This window comes from Haemaphysalis longicornis, unplaced genomic scaffold (assembly GCF_048455015.1).
Source record: "Haemaphysalis longicornis isolate Haplotype H1 unplaced genomic scaffold, Haemaphysalis longicornis Haplotype H1 scaffold_7, whole genome shotgun sequence".
Lineage (NCBI taxonomy): Eukaryota > Metazoa > Arthropoda > Arachnida > Ixodida > Ixodidae > Haemaphysalis > Haemaphysalis longicornis.
This window is the reverse complement of record NW_027526422.1, coordinates 116,292,721-116,313,950: the sequence shown is the minus strand read 5'-3', so window position 1 is coordinate 116,313,950 and position 21,230 is coordinate 116,292,721. Positions and strand designations below refer to the sequence as shown.

The window sequence follows — 21,230 nt, the reverse complement described above, 5'->3', positions numbered from 1 at the left end:
TTTACGACAGTATTAATTTTTGTGTTTGTCCTATCCTACTACTCTCCGTAGTTCTTTTTGTGTAAGTCACGTGGAACGATTTACTGGGTTTTTGCGGTGGATGTTGGTTTTTTTCCGGTGTTTTAGCTGCTGATTTTCCGAAGGCCGATGGCTTTTTGTGCGCAGTCTTCACTAGTGTTCGTGGTGTCCACGTGCCATCTCGGCCAACATAAAGCGCGCAGCTATGTTGCGCGATAAAAAAGGATGTTATCTTTCCTTTGCTCAGTAAAAAACAGCTTTTATGTGTGTCAACGGTCGGTTCCCTTTCCACGTGACATTATGAAAGCAACTGTGACTGAGAGCATGCTTTCCACATAGAGCCGTTGGTATACAGTTCTATCGGTTGCAATCCCTTGCTTCAGAAGACCGTGCGGGTTAACTAGGGGCCCACGGATTTTCTCGGTGGTGCTCAATGACAGCGGTTTCTAGTGGTACGGTCGCTATGCTGACGAAACATCTAACAAATAGTTCCCCCAGGGGAATGTGAGGGCAAAAGAAAGAGGCGTCTTGCGGTAAGTGAACATTTTTAGTCCTTCTTATTTCGAACAAAAACATTTTGCCTAAAAAAGCATTTTGTAATGTGCCGAAACTACCCGTACAAACAGCAAGTTTTTCCCAGTGTGTTTTTTCATCGTGCTCCACAACTCATCATTAGCACTTTCGAAAAGTTAAAACCGGTAATAAATGATGCTGCGAAAAAGTGGGGGTGGGGGGCGCACGTAAGGCCACAGGACTTTTCCCTCTTCTATGAGCACCGCCTTTGCCCCGACGTTTTCAGTCCCCCAAAATTATAAACAAAATGGCCCAGCAATTGAACTTGGGAATTATTACAAAATTACGAGGGCTTGTGCGTATTCGGGAACTAATGCGCACCGTCGTGAATATCAGAAAAAAATTGAGCAAAAGGTGCAAATGTCATACGTCAGCTTAGTAAGGTGCATTACTATGCAGAACGGCCCCACAATGCTGTCATCCACTGAAGCAGTATCCGAAAACCCCGTGATCTATCCCACCGCATTTGCGCCAGCTCCAACACCTGCCGTACAAAATTACGTCATTTCGATTAAAAACCGTGGCACGGACAGGACTTGAACCAACGGACGCCGGGTGACAGACGAGGCAACAAACCTCCACCCTACATCGACACCACACGGAACACAGCGTTCGAGTTACCATGAGCATGAGCGAGGGCCAATTGCAAAAACCGCTGCCTCGCCGGCGATTCACTAAAGGACGCGAGCGGGCGCAAGGGACGCAGTTTCGACCTGAGGTATCGATAGCTGTCACAGATGTCACTCTAGCTGCAATGTTGGTAGATCGGGTGCTCGGAAAAAGGCTGCGAACGTATCTAGCACTCTTATCTTGAGACCTGTGGAAAAGCTGACAACAGTGAAACAGATAGGGTGGGAGTGACGTCATGTGCAAGGCGTTCATATAGAAACGCATCGTACGATGGCAGAGGAAGAACGCCGCTGTCGGAGAAATGCAGTCCTCACACTGTGCCATCCTGGTTTTTTAAGAGTTGCCTTTGGGATCTTCTGAAATTCTTGCGTTGCTGTTTTCAGTGGCGCGGAAATGTATTATTCTTGCCAACGTTTTCTTCTACCTTTCTCGCTTTACAATAAGCGCTGAACCTTCCGCAGAAGACCCCCTAGTTATATCTCCTCATCATTTACGAATTGTGGGCGACTGGTTATGACACCTATTATAAAGTATCCTTGATGCTTAATTCTAGTAAGCTGACCGTTATATGTTAGTTTTCATACATGGGCTACATTTTTCGAGGTACCCGCCCAGTTGCAAAAATAGTTACATTCGGGTTGAGCACTGCTAAGACATAAGTAAAGAATATATAAAATGGTGTTTCTTTCAACAAAGTATGCGTAAGCAAACACTGAAGCATCTGTCAGTTTGAACACCTCAGGCGAGTTGAATGCTTTAATAAATTATAGGTCATGCACCGGTTTAAGTGCGCGCGTATATTTAAGTGAGGCTTTGCAAACAGTATCAAGTGCAAGTTTCATTCTCTTAATTGTTCCGGAAATATGTATAGCTCAACATTAAATATCTTTTGAACATTGCAAAAAACATTTTCAAATATTCAGCAGAAAGCATACCCATAACGAAGGCACTAGGTACTAGTGTCACCTTCAGCCTTCTGTCGTTCACTCTCACAGTGGAAAATTTGAAGAATAATTCGAATGCTCGTATTTGTTCTTTGCCTTCTCCACTAAACATCAAGATAGCCAAAAGCCACGTCTATTCTAAGCTGTGGTATATCAAAAAAGGAGTGAACATCTTGGTGGCTTGTGAAATGCAGAGGCCGAGACCACTTGTTTTCTGGTTTTTTTTGCGCTAAAAATGTTTTCATGATTTCATCAACTGAAACCATGACGAAGAAAAGGGAATGCAAATTTTGCGACAGGACGTGCTCTTGGGTAATTCGGCATACCGCGTAGTTGGCGCCGTAGCGTCAACTGCGCCGTATGCAGTCAGCAATAATTGCCCGCGTAATGCCTCGTAAACATGACAACTGGAAAATATGCCGAAGAGGTGAACATTTCCAAACCTTCCCTTTTAATGATCGTATTGCATAACGTGTCAAATGTTTTGCGTGTGTTGGAAGACACGTAGTATGAAAATCCAAACCCCCGCACGTCGTGGTGTAGTTTCACTATTTCAGTATAGTCGTCCATTGCGGTACTGTAGGGCGCGCCGGCGTTACCACTAATGCGGCCTGCGGTTTTCTACGTATAGATGCATGTACTTTTGTCTTCCGTCCTGGAACTGGGAGGGTGAAAACCCTAGTTCAGCATGCCATAAGCCCTGGTCGTTCACATCACCCTTTCTGCAAGCCAGAGTTGGTCCTCAGGGTAGGGGCTCGTGAGCTGGGGCCCCACTGCTCCTTTCTTGCTAAGGCGGTGAGAGGTACATCGCTGCCCGCACACTCCCACGCTGTTAGGCATAGGGTGTTCGGAATGGAACAGTACTTGCATTTCAAGTCGTAGCGTGCTGAGTACATCAGGTGCAGTACATGGCTTCATGCTGGAGATTGTTCGTTTCTGTTTGTATGCCTGTACAGGACCACATCCTCTGTACTGAGTTTAGGGTGTGGTGGTAGGCACTTTCTAGTGCCCAGTCTCTAATAATCCGTAATGTCTTTATACTTTCTGGCGATTCCTATCATTGTTCCGTCGCCTAGCAAAGATGTGCGAACAGCCTTTTTCCGGGCCGCGTCGTCCGCAACCACGTTCCCTGCCAAGAACTCTTGTCCTGGCGTCGAGCATATATAGACTTCTGGTGCGTGTGCGATTTTGCGTAGGATATTCAACGCCGCCATCGAAATGCCGCTTTTCTGGTAGTTCTTGCAGGCCGCCTGAGAGTCAGTAAGCCCAACGACGCGCTCCCCGCCGGTCATCGCCGGTAGAACCACCGCCATCTCTTCCGCCGAGTCCAGGTCGGCCATCTCTATTGTCGTTGTCATCAGCTCCTTCCAATCTCGCTTTACCACACTCACTGCATGGGTGTAAGCGCTGAGGGTGAAGGCAAACGGGTGGCTGCTTTCGAAGCGTGCAGGACGATGGTAGCGTTAAACCACAACGCAGAATGTTTTAACATCTGGGACAGGTGGAACCTTTCACGTCTGGTAGTAGTGCTTCGCCACGAATGTTTGCTTCAAGCGCTACTTGATTCCTGCGGTTTCAATACCCCGCATGGTCGGGATCAATCTATTAACAAAAAACAGCCCGAGACCATGGCGGAAATAAATAAATACTACTGCATAGAAGGCAAAAGATTTCGCCACCATACCCAACTCTGACTCAAATACACTAGCCAGCACCGGACCCTCTCACGAAATCTATCTCGCGACAACTTTTCCAAACTAAGCAAGTACTCATCATTTGTCGCTGTCCATTCCCAAGCAATTCACTGGCATACACTGGGTGCATACCAGTGTATTATATATAATCCGATGGTTTAACGGGTGTCTCTCAGCACACAGCGCTCTTTTTTCGCGCAGCGTAGAGACGTAACGGACGGGCTGCTTGTATGGCGTGTTTCGGCGCACTGCACATTTCGACCCCTTGAACTGTTCCGAAGGGAAATGCAAACGAACTTTACAGTCGCTATGTAAGTTTTTAGCCCCGCCATGATGGTACAAAAGCGAAAATGAGACAGATTTGGCTGTTTTTCTGAAATAAATGTTATCGGTACCCCTCTTGTCCTGAACTGGGCTTACGTTCTCCATCGATGGCATAACAAAATTGCTATCACTCGTACATTTACGGTGCTTGGGTTATTAAACCAGCGGCAGCCGCGCAAAATTCTGACGTGATGTCAAAAGCGTACTTTCTAGTAACAACAAAAAAGTTCCCGGTACACGCTGAATAATCAGCGTATTCTTTTCTTCATGAAGCAGTACTACGCTTTCTTAGCAGGAAGTTACAAAGTTGATTTGTGAGGTTGCTTTCAGGTGGTGCTTCAGAGTGGTGTGGAACTAAAAAGGAGTGCCTCGAAGTCTGCTTCAACGTAAGCAGAGCGGCGCATGTACCAGGTGTTGCAATGAAAGCTCAGCATGGCGGGTACCTACACGGATATGTCGCAGTCACCTTGCTCACAGAATGGGAAATTCTCAAACGGCACGTGTATGAACCTGCCACGTGTTCTTTCGTTAGACGGATCTTACAAAATCACATCGATGTGATAACAGTTTTGTTGTAAACCAGAATAGAAGCATTTTATTTTAAAGATGTTTATTTCATTGGATCATTTCAACGACAGTGGAGGCCACTTCAGTGCCAGTTATTCGAAATTTTGCATATTCCCGACGTAGATCCTTTTAAAGACAGTGGAGTGCCAGTTATTCGCTATTTAATTTATTTACTCTTCGGAACTGTTTAACCTCCAGATGCATTCATTGGTTGTGCGAAGCAATCATTAGCGAAGATGAACGTCTCCGAATGAATTCTTTAGAAGAGAGTGAGACATGTGCCTTCTCAATTGCAATCAGCCCTAAAACAATCAGTTCGTACACCTTCTCAAGGAACCCTGAAACAACATTGGTCAATATTATAGGGTGGATATCCACCCGAACCCATCCTGTTGCCTAAGTAAACCGTACAGCTAGATGTTCAGTATTTAATACAGCAGGGACTACGAGAAAACCACCGTCTCACAACCAAAAAGCGATGTGTGTTCAAAGACAGTGCTTGCCGTATCGTTTATTTTTTTATGCCCGCCACGATGAAACCCATTTATTTGACATACGGTCTCTCCCAACCGTACGCGTAGTACACAATGAACAGCGAATTTAAAAAAGTGAAAGCGAACAGCTTGGTAAATGGTGCACGCGTGACTGTTGGTTAGTGTGTGGGTGTCTCCTTTACATCGCGACCACGTGAGCGCGTGGCTGTCAGAAGGAAATTTTGCGAAATCTACCGGAGACACACGTGGGCCGCAGCTGCAACTTCCTGCTGTATAGATATGGCTATTTCCTGTGGTTAGATTCGAAATTCACTGTGGGCGCCCTTCAACTGATACCGCTTGTCGTGTTCCATACGGCAACTTATCAACGGTAACCATCATAGCAGGCGACTAAGTCAAAGTCAAAGTCAGTGATGTTTATTTCAACATTGGATATGCTGATATACTGAGGGCACACGCAAAAAGCCATCTTGGGCTTGACGAGGCCTGTGTCCCTTATACAGTTCAAACAGCAGTTGCAATGTACAGTAAAGATACAATTTGGCAGAATAATTCAGAGCAGATAAAAGGGAACGTTTTTATACAACAGCAGTTTTATGGTACAATTAGCCATAATTATACCTGAACGACACAGGCATAAGTACGTTCGGAGAAAAAACAATTTTCTGGCACACTTAGTCATAATATATACATTGAACTAAAAATCTTATTTGTGTTGAGATAAAAACAATTAAAAGCAATTTAAAAGGCATTTTCTGGCACGCTTATACTTATAAAATTTATTACACCAAACAGGCATAAGTACATTCCAATAAAACAGCCAGTGATAGGGTGACGCAAAGTCGAACAAAATTTGTCAATGTCTCTAGCAATACCACTAATCATCATCGTAATGGACAGGACTATATAATAAATCTGAGGTTTTCAAGCTCAAAAGGAATTTAATGTGGTCCGTTGGGTATATTTAAGCATTTGTCTACCGTAGTTCGTGCCTGTGTCGGGGATACTCCCCGTGTACGTGCAACGAGTATTGTAGGCACGAGGACGGTTTGTTAATCCAGCGAGCTGCATTAAGTATATGTCGTTGTTTTTGATATATAGTTTGTATCGCGCAAGCAATACCGAATTGTACAATCAGTGTACATGAATCATGTTCAGTTTCTGGAAAACAGGGCCTGTGTGCTCGCCATCTGCTGCATTTTCAATTGCCCTAGCGGCCTTTTATTTGAAGTCTATGGATCTTATTCCGACTTGTAATGGTTCTGGTACCCCACACAAGAAAACAATACCATAATATTGAGCCCAAAAGGGAACTATATAGTAGTAACTTTATGTTTGGGGGTAACAAGAAACGTAAGCGGCACACACACCAACACTACGAGAGAGTTTTGAATAGATGGCGTCAACATGAGCATTCCAGAACATGTGTTCGTGAAATACAACCCCAAATTTTTTTACCGTTTTAACCAACACCACATTACATGCAGCAATTGTTAAACGAAGCTCCGAGTCAATTGTTTTGTTTCTGGACTAAGGATAAACGTACTGACCTCCCACTATTAAGTTCTCCTAATCAGCTGACTGTTTTGCCTCATTGTTAACTCTAATATTTTTTAGAGGTGTAAATTTATAGGAGTGTCTCCCACATGTATAATATTAAAAAGTTTGGACGTGTAAAGCGCAAAACATTGTAGGCGAAGGCCCAAGAAGGACGACAGGGACAAGCGGTGCTTTTAAGCAACATTTATAGGTAAAAACGCTCATATAAAAACCCAAGTCGTCGCCCATCAGCCAGAACATACACTCTATAGGGCATTGAAAGCTGTCTCTCGTGTAATCACAAGGCAATAATTTGCAACACAGCTTGTGCCCTCATGTACAGAAATAGACCAATAGGCCGAAATCGGCAATTGTGTCAGAGCTAGTGCCACAAAACACAAAAATGCACACCAAACTTCTACACACGAAGCAAAGTGCGTGCGTTGGGGATCATTTAGAGACAAGATACGCGATTTATGTAGCTGACAAACCCAAAGACGGCAGGTTTATGCACGTCCCGCAAAGGCGAGACATTGGAAAAACCTTACTAATTTTTCTTTCGAGCTGGTTTTTACGCTGTGCTATTACTTCAGTCTCGTCAAAGTCAGAAGTGTATTTGCAGTTTTGTCAATGTGCGCTGAGCTTTCCAGTGTGTCCACTCTTTACGTAGCATAGATGGCGCAAGCGCGCGTTCAAACGTCGCGGTGTGTGCCCCACGTATTTGGGACCGCGTGGTAGAGGCATTACCGTACACCACATGTTCGGCGCAGCCAACGAACTCGTTCTCATGTTAGACATGTACTGCTTCGAAGTAAAAAAACCACTGTGACGCTGAGTATCACCTACAGTTGCTGTACGCGTCGAGGGTGCAGCTGAAGAGCGTTTGTTTGGCGTTGATGAGCACGCCATGGTTACCGACGTGATGACTCAGCGAAAACAGTTGGGGGGGGGGGGGGGGAACAACAATTCTTCTTTGCCGGTTTTGGTAACCCTGCGGCGCTCGTAAAGTTAATATAGTAGAAGAACCAGTTATTCCAAACGACCAACTCCGCTGTTGGAGGGTCAAATTGTGAAAGTTGCTGTTTTTCCTACTTTGTTTATTCGAGTCTATTGACAGCAGTTGCTCTGACATGTGCGTCCGTCACTCTGCATCGCCCTGTTGTGCCTTAATGGCCTCAAAGTGCCCTTATTCGTTTTTGCTATTTTGCTGACCCGTTTCAGGCCCAGCACTGGTGTTTGCAGCTGTTAATAGTTTTATTGCCTACCTTGCTCTATATGCGCCGATGACGAAGGCCCCAGGTCGCATTTTTGCTTCGCAGGTGTTCATAACGGCTGTGCAGTTCCGTTGTCAGCGCCGGGGTGTCGCAACTGGCGTGGCCGTGTAATCGCCAGTCGTGAGAGAAGCTGCCAGAAGAGGCGCAGAAGTGTGCGGAACACGCCGAAGGGCTGTCGTGCGGCCTGAGTGGGTCTGCACACCGTTTTCGTGATGGTGCCCAACCCAGACGTTGCAGCAACGAACATACCCATTGCTTTAGATGGTGAAAATAACCTCCGCAATGCGGCACGACCACATCCTTCAGCCCAGGCAGATTGTCGTCTGTCCAATAACGCAGGTACGTTTCCTTGTATGGCAGCTCCACACAAAGAAAAGTACAGAGGTACAAATTTACGACCTTTTGGGAAACCGGAAGCTCGGTTTCGATTATGCTGCCGTGGACACTGTGACTGTGAAAACACCTTTTTTACGCTGTAATCTCATAGTGCTTACAGGTTTATCTCTGGTGATAAGAACAGCGTCCGTGTATACAATTATTCGGTCATATTAAAGCCAACAGAAATATTAAAGCACAGTTGTCTACCTGCCTAACAAAAGCGGCATTATCGAATTATATATTTTAGAATATAGGTCTTCAGTGCTAAGGAAATGTTTTGGCAACTATTCATATTTTCTGTGCAATCCCTGCCCGCACTTTGAATAAAGTAATATTATTATGCGCTCATGCATTTGTTTTAAACCAATGTGACTCTGGCTAGCTTGATGAGGTAGGAATATGTTTCGTAAATATTTCTGTCTGCAGGCATTGGGAGCGTTATAAACCATCGTCGCATTATGCTGTTTACGCATGACACTTTGAATGTTGACTGCAATAGGTTGATGTTTTATTCAACAATATTTTTAATATTAACTATATTTTCATAAGCTTAATTATGTACGTGTTGTCTTATGATTAATGAACGATCAAAATGAAGTATGTCTCTTTACTTACAGTATGCTGTCTTGTGTCGTTCGCATGATCAGCACGCAGCTTCGCAGTGAACTTTTTGTTGCCGGCGTGAGGCACCTACGATGAAACGTAAAAAAACTCGTTTTCACCAAATAGCGCTTTTTATAAAACTCGTAGTGGTGATACATTATTATCTTCGAAGTGTTTCAACCAATGAAAACTTCCGGTGCCTGCAAGGCGAACGCCTGTAGACGTACGTTTTCAACAGCTTATACCTAGTTTGAAACAAATTTACGCTGACGGAGAAGCTGTCTCCATCCTCTTGCGAGCACAAGAGAGGGAAATGAGGGCGAATATGATGCAGCGGGCCGGCTGTTAAGCGACCGGGGTGCGATTACTAGGGCAGAATTTTATGTGTGGCTGGCGTCTCGTGCATCGAATTTTACTATAGCCTCAGTTAAAACAAAATATTTTTAACAGCAGGGCTGGTTAAGCTTGAGCTTTGTCCGTTGGCGTTAGCAAAAAAATACCATAGCAAAAACTTCCCTGGCGCCAGGTTTCCCGCACGGCCTTCGCGCAGTGGGTTAAGCAAAAAGATATCGACCACAGGTGAGCCTGCGGCTCGTGAGAAGCTCCCGCCGTCGCCCAGGCTTGCGAGTGGGCCTGCCACAAGTGAGGAGCTCGCGCCTTCGTCGTCGCTGTCTCGGGTGCGGCGGACCTGTGGCGTGTTAGTCGTCACAGGGCTCCTCCTCGTAGAGCCGGATGCCGTTGTGTTGCCCACGTGACGTTTTTGGTCGGTTGAGCTTGGGAACTCCAGGGCTGCGTCGTTGAGAGCGGGAAGCCCTGAGGGCATCACAGGGAGGCCACGTTAGCGCGCTTTCATCGGTCAGCGGCGACGACGTCTTGGCGGTAGTTAATGTCGAGGGTGACCACCTTGGGTTGCCGCTCGGCATGCGAGGAATCTCGTAGACTTGCTCCTTCTGCTCCCTCTTTCCTGCCATCCGCTTTCTGTGTTGTGAGAAGCTAGATCGCCCTCCCCTCCTCTTCTGGTCGTTCTCCAGCCTTTCACCGCTAGTCCATGCACCATTTTTTCCCTGCCATATGATATTATCTAAAACTAACGTGAATCATCAGTGCCTTATTACATTGAACTTCAAAGTGACAGCTTTTAAAGGTGGAAGCGTGAGTGGGCGTTGAAGTGATGCGAGCCGTATGTTGAGCATTCTTACCATAAAAAAACCGAGCTGCGTGATTTGCTAGTTCATAAGCGAAAAAGGGCAAGAAAATGTTAAAACCTAGAAAGCCACATTAAATAAATGCATCTTTTAACATTTGCTTGATCATATAACCTGCCAAACAGGAATAGAAACTAGCGCAAATGAAAATCCAAAAAAAGTTGATGAAGGCGCGTAGAACCATCTGCTTTAACGTTGTATTAGAGCTAAAATCAAAATCAGCATAATATTCTTGAGCTGATCTTGGGGGGGGGGGGGAGGGCGCTCTTCTCGTCCAATAAAAGTTCCACATTTCTGCCGTAATACAGGATGCCTAGGTATTCGGCACAGCGTAGGAACCACCAAGCTATTCATAACAGGAAAAGTACTAAGCTGTGCGGTCGTCGAAACATTTCAAATAGTTGGTTTATATTTCACACTGTTTATTTATTAGTGCAGCTCGCCAAAGGTGGAAGCGTATCAATTAATTGGTACCTACACTGCAAAATAATTATGATAGTGCTGCTTCAACAAACCCAAATTCTAAGCTCTGTGCCTTACCTGTTTATTCAAGAGTAGCTGAGTAGTCATATAATCAAAAAGCCGTACGAAACACATTTTGTTCTACAAGATCTCGTTTTCCTTTTGTTTACGCAACCAAGGCAAGATGGCTGGCTTACAATTTGTCATAACAACGAAAATACACTTGTCCGCAGGCAGTGTTATCTAGAAACTTCTATTTGACAACAATTTGCATGTCGCATGTCAATATTACTGAATCATTATGAAATACACAATTACGTTTCAGAAAGGTTCCGGTGCGAAGGCATGTAAAAGATATTGGGGAAAGCCAGGTGCACAGTGCTGCAGTGTATTAGCAATGCAAAATAAATTCAAACGTGCAACAGATGGGAGCCAGAATAGCTTCCATCTGGTTTTGCTGCAATACGGAAGCAGTAACTCGTGATAAGTGCACCAGCATTTCGGGAGCACCTTTTCGCCACTCTACGATATAGTAACTGCGATTCGATTATAAGAGTCTCATTGCCCATAAACTATAGGAAAGGATAAAATAAGCTGTTCTGGTTAATCTATTCGCTGGTTTTTTGTGTTGAACATTGAATTTCTTTCAACAACTACAGGAGGAAATGCAGCGGTCGTGTTTCCAGTGTGAAGTTCCAGCGTGAATGTGTTTGTGAAAGTGCAACGTAAACCTATCGATTCGTTTTTGAAACTATACAATAAAATGTAAATGTTGTGATAATACGGTCTTTATAAATACAATAAAATTAATCAGTTGTAACGTTTAAATACGAATTTATTTCTTTGCCTTGAGAAGAATTTACTATGATATTGAATTTTTTCTGCTCTCTATCACTTTCGGTAGGGCGTGACGTTTTACCGTGCCTGCCAAAGTAGTCCTAAATGCCGCGCATGTTTTGTTTTGTTTTTCTCGTAGGTTTTCAGCAAAAGCGTGCTTGTCAGCCGATGTATAAGTTAAAAAAGAACAACCTCATTGCAAAGCAAAATATATGTATCGCTAGGTCATTGAGACGTACTGGCCTGTAGGCAGTAATATATCGTTGACCAAAATCGGCAGTGTATCCGTTCATGTCTGCGGTTGCCCTGACGTACAATAACACGCTGAAAGCTTCGTATCCCACTACATTGCAATTTTCCAGGATTTTTACAATTTTGTTGATATCCACCTACTGCATATTTGGAAACACTGGTAATCATTTTAAAATAAAATCGACCTTTTCATCAGCAAATTAGACAGCCATTTGGACTACATCTTACTTTTTTAATCGTGTGCATTTCTTTGCTTGTTTAAAGCTGCGTCTATCTTTACCTATTCTTTCTACCTTCTTCTTCTATTCTTTAGCTTCTATTCTTTACCGATTTCGTTACAGAACAGACAGATACAAAACGGTCCTTGAACTGGCGTAGCCCGTTTGCACATGGCAAAATACTCCAGCCTCCGGAGGCTCTGGACGCCTCTCGAGAGAAGAAAGAATCCTTTGACAAGGCGGTGCTGGGGGCCGCCTGCGTTGCCACTACCTTCATGACGGGTGCAACTCTACGCACCATCGGTTTTCTATTCGTAAATTTCCTTGGAAAGTTCAGGACATCCAGAGAGGACACAGCCTGGTCTGTGAGTCTCACGTCGGCAGCTGTGGCCTTCTCGGGTAAGAAATTACATTGTCAGTGTAAGCAATATAATTGCCTACAAAAAAGATATGTCGAATATGAAAGACTTGCAGTAAAAAAATAAACACCTAAATTAAAATCCATTGTGTCAAGCGTGAGTCGCAAAGAGAACGGAAAGAAAGATAACTGAGTAAGCTATTACCGCATTTAGATATTTTATACTAAGGCTTAGGCAAGAACATCTTCCAAGGCGGCCAAAATATAGGGATGTTTATTTAGGTTCGTTAGTATATTGCTTAAACTCAATCTGTGCATGCAGTACCACAACAATGAGCTCTAGAAAATAAAATCATGTTTTAAACAACCCTAAAATCTAGGGTGGCTGATTGTTACTTTCCTTCTTAGGACTAATTCCAGGGCCCAAGCAGACTAACCTCACGAATAACGGAAGTGGACGTTAACTTTCTTCAAAAATGCGGTGTCCAGTTTAACACTAGCAGGGCGAACCGCTCTCCTCCGTTTGCAGAACGTAGCATCTTAGACCATACTTCTACAGCGCGATCGTATTCCAGATCTATTGAATTCACTACTTGGCTCATTTATTCGCAGCGATTGGTAATTCAGGCGCACTGTGCAAAGCAAGCCGCGCTCACGCTTCTGGGCAGTGCATGGTAAACGTGAACGGTTTTATGACAGTGAGAACGTAACCGTTCGCAATAAATCTTGAGTTGCGACGAAAAATTAGGCTTACTTTGTTTATGCGCGCGGTGCACAAATGTTTCTTGCGCTTAACTCAATGTGAACAGCCAATTCATCATCATCATTATCAACAGTAGCAGCAACAGCAGCATCAGCAGCAGCCATTTTAAGCGTATATCTTGCCTCTACTGCAGGAAATCAAGCAACGGAATCCAACTGCCCCTATCCTGCGCTCTCTGAACATAAACCATGTTTACTCGATTCTGAGCATTCCGTGCTTTCAACGATCTCTGCGCTCAAAGTGAGGGGATGCTTATATTCGAAACACTTAAATTAACGCCCTCCCCGCTGTTTTTTTTTTTTCGTGTCGTATCACGACAAGACGGGCAAAATAAATAACGTTTTATTTTGCAAACATTCAAAAGAAAGACAGGTACAGACAATGAATACACCGCCTACACCTGATCCTCAGTCACCCTCACTGCAGTTCTATTCCGTTGTACCGCTTCGGCCGCCGCTCTCAGAATCCCCCAGCAGGTCGCCTTCCGTTCTATTGAAGTGGTTTGTAATTGTAAACTTCATAAATGACTTAGCCACAACGTCACACATCAACTCGGGCCCGCTTCCACGCGTCTAAAATCCACCTTGCGATGGTTTCTTGCAAAAGGGTGTGCTTAGATTCACAGGAAACGTTTTTTCCACTTTTTTCCCCGAAAGTTTGGAAGGGTGTTTATAAAAGCGGGGGGGGGGGGGACGGGGGAAGGGTGCTTAGAATTGAGTAAATACGGTAATTTGTCTACATTCACTTACTGGTTATGCCGTACCTCTCGTCCCTTCTCACTAGCCCATAGGTTACCCTGCTTGTCCTCTGAGCTATATTTTCAGCGCAACTCAACTTCTTTTTCTTGGTTTCACACAGGGCATCGTCCACCCGACTTTGCTACATAGCTTAAGACGCTGGTAACACTTCCTAACGTTACACCTACAATTCTTTTTTTCATGGCTTGTTGGGCCAACCTATAAGCATTTTTTTGTCATTCTCACTGTCATTACCAGATTATCCCCCATAAGTCATTAGTAGAAGTCCGCATTGGTTGTCTACTTGTCTTTCGTGTGTGAAAGCCAGTCTTCCGGTTATCAGAAAAAAGTCTGCCACAGCTTTCTCCATTTGATTGTTCGTTCTATCTCTTCTTACGTGTTTTTGTTTTAAATGCAAATAGTACTCTCGTTTCCATACTTCAGCTAATAGTTGCGCTCCTGCTGTCCCCATAGTTCCTGTGTTATTTCCTACTTTTTGTGCTATGGGACCTAACGAGCATTGGACCCATATTGCAAAAACCAACTGGCACAATTCCTTACCATGCTGATCAGATTAAGTTTACGCCAAATTTATTTCGCTCGTGGTATGCAGAAACACTGTAATGTTGCCCTAGATAGTTTTATTCCCGAATTTTCTCTATTGCTTCCAATTTAAAAGGGGCGTCTTCTGCGTGTTTTCAACCACTTTCCACTCCTTCCTACCAGGCTGTTGAACCGGAACCGAACCGAACTGAAATCCTGAACCGAACCGATATTTGTGTCAGATCTGAATCCGAACCGGAATCGCAAGGAATGGCCGAAACGGTTCGGCCAATCCTTGTTGAGAACGCGCGTCAGCGCGATTCGCGCTTGTCTCTTTCACGCGCCATCAAAATCGTGTCCTTTAACGCACTTTACCGTTCATATCAGTCACAACACCATCAACGCTCACTTCGTGGTCGCCACATGAGCAAAGAGATAAGCCATCGACCATCCCTTGTTGAGAACGCGCGGTCAGCGCGATTCGCGCTTGTCTCTTTGACGCGCCATCAAAATCGTGTCCTTTAAGCACTTTACCGTTCATATCAGTCAAAACACTATCAACGCTAACTTCGTGGTCGCCACATGACCAAAGAGATAAGCCACCGACCATCCCTTGTTGAGAACGCACGGTCAGCGCGATTCGCGCTTTTCTCTTTCACGCGCCATCAAAATTGTGTCCTTTCACGCACTTTACCGTTCATATCAGTCACAACACCATCAACGCTCACTTCGTGGTCGCCACATGAGCAAAAAGATAAGCCGCAATGACTAAATGGTATGCTGCTTCTGGCCGCGTGAGCAGAGGGCAAGGCTGAAAAAACGAAATGTCGGCCTCTCGGCAGCCCGCAATCGAAGGGGGAGATTGCTGCCGGGCCAATGGCGTAGGATCACACCGAAAATGTGCACACGTGTTGCATTACATATTTTGCCTGTCTCTACAACTTTCTGGTGTCTGAATGCTACCGTGTCTACTCGGGCTTGCACGAAATAAAGCATCCCTTTCGCAATGCATACCTTTATGTAGCGAGTTTGGTCACATTCCGTGGTTTGTTATTGCCTTATATCTTTATTTTAGCATAATCACAACCACCGCGTAACCCTCATCAATGTTGGGTAATTCCTTTAAATCGTTTTCAGCCAGTTTGTGAATAAGTAACCCTTAGCAATGTTGGGCAATTCCTTTAAATCGTTTTCAGCCTTTTGTGAATAAAGAATACCATCTAAAACTGTTCCTGTTCTGGATGCCTTTGGTAACACAGAATATTCACACGGTTCAGTACCTTAAAGCACCCCCGCTTCCCAATTTCGGTTATTCCAATGATATTCTACTTTTTGCGTGATAGCTTCTCTACCAGTGCAGGAGCGCTACCGCCAGAGGGCAATGTTCCAGTGTTAAGCGTTAGTAGGTTTTAATTCTTTTGGTGGTATACAGACATTATTTTAAACCCGAAATCCTGTATCGCTGACCTGACCGTCCCGCTCGTGAGGGACTCTAGATATACTGAAAAGAAAGAGCCTTGGTTTCAGTGTTATGTTCATACAGGGACTGCGGCTCTCTTAAATTCCACTACATCGCGTGTAGTTTGCACAAAACATGCAAATTTTTTTTTGTTCCGAGTGTGCCAACATGTTAGTATCTGGAAACTGCACAACTCCTTAGCCTATGCAGCTTTATGTATGTAAAATGTTTGTCACAAAGCAAATGAACCATGTGATATTAGTTGAATACGGTTGAAAATAGGCCCGCAAGGCCTAGGTTGGTTATAACTGCACCTTGGCAACGACGTTTAGGTAATAATAAAAGACCTGCGTCATGACATCGCACGTGGATTTCATGCACAGCGCATGGAGTAACGCAGACAGGCGAGTCCCCTGTTCCATATCCTCGCTGACGCAATCACCTTCCTGTCCCAACAGGTGCTTCGCTTCACGTCTCGTAGAGGCTGTCATGACGTTTCTCGTTCCATGTGTTCACTTATGCAGGTGCTTTATATGAGAACAAATAGAACTGAAGCTGAGTTTAAATGGGTGCGGCTTAGTTTCCTTGTTCCCTATAGATAAAAAATAAAAGAAAATATACTAGCCGTCTTTCTATTTTGAACTCTGCGTCACCCGCTACGATGCTACAAATGCCTAATCGAAACGTTCTGCTTTTCGCGTACCTGTCTTGGATGCAGATGATTTATGACCATCGTAAGTTTGAATCGAGTAAACATTTTTAGTACCGAAGTGTCAGCCAAAATGCGAAACCCAAACGAGAAATGATCAGCCACTAGTGTCTGGAACGATACGATTTGTTGTCCCCACACTGAAGAGAGTGCTGTGAGTGATTTCAGAACAACTATGTCTTCTCCAAATGGGAACTTTTAGCACGTGTCAAGAAGTACTAGGTTTGGCTTAGGTTTCAGCAATCTCCAAGCTTGGCGTAAGAATTTGAACACGTTTATATGGGCAATTCCTGAACTCAAGCTTTCCACATTAAATTACGCTTTCGCAGCATTGGTGTAGTATTTTGCCCTAAACACCTCGTATCGAAATATGGGTTCGCCTTTAGGTGCATATAAAAAGGTGAATGAATGAACGAATAAATAAATCTGCTGCGAAAGTAGTTTGATCCTTATACTCTTGTGTAGATTTTTATTAACATAAACCAGTTGCTGTGTTGACTATTTTTCGGGGTCTGCGAAAGTGGAAAGCACGACTCTTCAAAGCAGGTCACTGAGTGAGAAGTGAAAAAAAAGCGGCTGTATACCCCTAGTGCTAACTTTGTGAGCAGTGCAAACTGCAGTCTTCTCGGTCACGGCGCAGAGCTGCTGTGCCTCAGGCAGTGATCGCGTGAACAGCGAACGCACGGCGGCCCGGGCTGCTCTGCCGTTATATCGCTGCGAGTCACCACCGTCGAGCGTGTTGTTGTCATCGTGTTTGAACCACGTAAATGTCCCGTACTTCGGATGAACCACCGAAAGAGGGAGACGGGAAGCACATCCACCGGTTCCCTCACTCGTTGTTCAGAACTGACCCCTGAGTACGGCAGTGGGCTTAAGCAGCACTCGTGCGTTTTCTCGACGGCAGGGATAGTAAGCCTCTGCGCCACGAAGGTAACGAATACTAAGTCTCAGGTTGTCAACGCACATCGTCGTCGAGAGCAGGACGGCACGCGCATGCTATGGCGTCATCTCGGAGCACGTCACCACCGCCCAGCATGTCTTCGTAAGCTGAGTTACGAAGCCCACGTCGATGTCAAACCACAGAAGTGGCCGCCGAAGTGCTGCAACCTAAGAGGCAAAACAAAATAATCACAGGCTATCGAGGCCTATAAAGTTCACTCAAGGCTCTTATTCTTGCCCTATCACGGCATTCATCACTGACGCTAAGTGCCTTTCCGATGGCACTGGGTCAGTAGATGACATTATTACAAAGGCTTAGTTGGAACAGGAAGACCAAGAGAGATCATCCATCAGGCAAAAGACACGTTATGAAAAACAAACACGCGTTTCGTTTGCTCTGTATGGCAGCGCGAATCTTTTTCCTGCTTGTATAAGTCACCTGACCAAACGAAACAGTAAGCAAGTTCTGCGAGTAACGCTCACCGCACCCATAAAGAGATCTCAGCAGCTAGCCCTAAATGACTATTGTGTGGTTTGGGTGAACTTGGTTCCAGCATTCTAAAATACCATGTCCTTTTTTCATGCACAAATTGATTAATAAAAGAATAAAATGAATTGCACATATAACAGTGCTCAGTATAAATTATCACTAACACTCATGTTAACGCTACGAACAATGTTTCGACAGAAAATAACTCTTCGTCTCGGCAACAACGTATTTGTCCTGATGTAGACGAGCCCTTTGTCAAAATGTGGACGCGGGGGTGAGGCTACCCCTAATAAATAGGCTTCTCGCTGTTTGCATACATGCATGCATGATTGTATGTATGCATGTATATATGTATGTATGTATGTATGTATGTATGTATGTATGTATGTATGTATGTATGTATGTATGTATGTATGTATGTATGTATGTATGTATGTATGTATGTATGTATGTATGTATGTATGTATGTATGTAGTATGTATGTATGTATGCATGTATGTATGTATGTATGTACATGTGCATGTATGCGTGTGCATACGTATGTATGTCTGTATGTATGCATGTATCTGTATGAAAGCAAAGGCTGTCAGTGTGCGTAGACATACACCCAGCAGGTGTTGCGCCGCGTTTATTACGCTTCACCGCATACTTTTTTCCGCAAATCCACCAACATCAACAAAATCTATAAATCAGGGCAAACTTTTAGGTTACTGTGCAGACTGAAAGAGTGGCATCAATAAGAGATTGTGTCTTCTTTTACTCAAAGTGGCGAGGTTAATAGTGCCTTGTACTTTTTCCAGGAGTTCTGGTCAAGTTTCTACTTCGACGGTATCCTCCGTGGCCCTTGATTATGCTCGGATCTGTCTGTCAAGTGGCTGGAATGTTCGGCGCCTGCTACGCACCAAACGTTTCCATTCTGGCGGTCACTTTCGGCCTTATTCATGGTTAGTCCAAAGTGTTTTAATGCGTGTTTCCTGCCCCTTCTACAGAAATCTACAGAAATTGTTCGAAAAACGTATTCCTCTTCGCCAGTACGCACAAGCTGTGGTAATACAACCGCTTGAGGAGTTTGCGCTGAAAGCACACTCTACAGGAGATATATATATATAAGCTGCCTAGAGGTGTCAAAACGGAATGTTTAAAGAGCAAGGTATATCACCAATTCTGAATTACGATGTTAGTTATTATAATGGTATTTTAACTCAAGGTCTTCCACGGGAGAAGAGTTTAATGACACCAGTCAATGACGCGGAATATTGGCCTTCCCTTCCATTTGCAGTGGAGCATTTTCTCGTGCGTCCAGTCGTCGTTTTACGCGGCTCCCTCTGAAGCAGAATCATGTACTGACCACTTTATTTCACAGCACATTCAAATTTGAACATTATTGAACAACCTTTCTGCTGCACTGTGCACAGTTTGAAATTTACCTAGTGGAGTGTAACTGGGGGCTGTAGGCATTCTTATATGGAGCGAATGACGAACCTTCCAGCCAAGAGTAACAAAGAAAGCACCACTACCGGTGTTACCTCCACTTTTATAATAGCGGCATTGCTCCAAGCGTTCCTTGTTTACTTTGAATTTTCACTTTGAGTTTTGGCTATAAGATATAATATTACCGTTGTGTCGTATATATCGCTCGGTTGAGAAGTGGTTTTCACTCAAGGGTTCTAAAGGTGGAGCTGCTGTTAACTGTAGTGCGAAACGAGGAAGATTTTCAGGTAATGAATAAAGAGCATGAAAATATGTTTAGCCTGTAGGTTGCCGCATATCTAAACTGTTTAGACGAGATATTCGATCTTAAAAACAGGGTTGTTATATTAGTTCAACCTATAAAAATACATGACTGCGAGTAGTTTGAATTATGATGTCATGTGTACAGCACACAGGGAAGCCCTGCTGCAATTCCGTAATTTGGTTGCTTAATACAAATACCATTACTTCCGCCTCCAAATTAAGTGCGCAGGGCGACGCCCCTGAAAAATGTGACCTTTGGCTTCAGAGAACGGTGTATTAGCCGTGACTCAAAAGTCCTTTTTAGCTGTTTAGACAGTAAAATACTTATATATATTTCTATATATTGTGCGAACCTTACCTACCGAAGCAAGTCTCGAGGTCTTGTTCAAGGAACTAGAGGGCATTAAATGGGATGTAATAGGGCTTAGCGAGGTTAGGAGGGCAGGCGAAGCCTTTACGGTGCTGAAAAATGGACACGTCCTATGTTACCGTGGTCTAGAGGACAGAAGAGAACTGGGAGTGGGACTTCTAGTCAATAAAAGCATAGCTGGCAACATAGACGAATACTATAGCAATAATGAAAGGGCAGCAGGTCTTGTAATTAGGCTCAATAAGAGGTACAAGCTCAAGGTGGTGCAGGGCTACGCGCCCACATCCAGCCACGACGACCAAGTAGTGGAACGCTTCTATGAAGATGTGGAATCGGCAATGGCTAAAGTAAAAACACAGTATACCATAGTTATGGGGGACTTCAATGCTAAAGTAGGCAAGAATAGGGCTGGAGACAAGGCAGTTGGGAACTATGGTCTGGGCTGCAGAAATAGCAGGGGGGACCTACTAGTTGAGTTTGCAGAACGGAATAACCTACGCATAATGAATACCTTCTTCTGTAAACGGGAGAGTCGGAAGTGGACCTGGAGGAGCCCGAATAGGGAGCACAAAAATGAAATAGCCTTCATATTCTCGGAAGGGTAAGGTGTAGTGACCACCGTATGGTAAGATCTCGAATTAGGCTAGATTTGAGGAGGGACCGCAACAAGCTAGTACGAAAGAAGAAGATAAATGGGCTAACAGTAAGACGTAAAGTAGAAGAATTCAGGATCCCGCTGCAGAACCGATATTCCGCCCTTAACGAGGAAGCCGAGCTTACGACACAGGAAGCCAGCGACAACCTTACACGCATTATCACGGAGTGTGCAGTAGAAGTCGGGGGCACTATGCCTAGACAGGATACTGGTAAACTCTCACAGGAGACGGAAGATCTAATCAGGAAACGGCAAACCATGAGAATCTCCACCGCAGCTGACAGAACAGAACTAGCCGAGCTCTCGAAGTTAATCAATAAGCGCAAGACAGCTGACATACGGAAGTATATTATGGAGAGGATCGAACACGCTGTAAAGAACGGAGGTAGCCTGAAAGCAGTGAAGAGACGTCTTGGCGTGGGGAAAGTCAGATGTATGCACTTAAGGATAAGCAAGGCAAT

At 44.4% G+C, this 21,230-nt stretch overlaps 1 protein-coding gene across 3 annotated transcripts in view; it reads left to right on the top strand.

Annotated features, from left to right (window-relative positions):
* The window catches only part of LOC144146855 (monocarboxylate transporter 13-like), a 70,594-nt gene that overhangs the window by 28,995 nt on the left and 20,369 nt on the right, over positions 1 to 21,230 (top strand). The window contains exons 1-4 of one of the 3 annotated variants that reach the window (XM_077678810.1): positions 308 to 551; positions 8,103 to 8,396; positions 12,136 to 12,411; positions 18,811 to 18,954. In XM_077678810.1, the coding sequence (XP_077534936.1) occupies positions 8,270 to 8,396; positions 12,136 to 12,411; positions 18,811 to 18,954 (547 nt within the window). In that variant the 5' untranslated portion in view covers positions 308 to 551; positions 8,103 to 8,269. Of the gene's footprint in view, positions 1 to 306; positions 552 to 8,102; positions 8,397 to 12,135; positions 12,412 to 18,810; positions 18,955 to 21,230 lie in introns of those variants that run through there. The other 2 variants (XM_077678811.1, XM_077678812.1) reach the window with 2 other exon arrangements.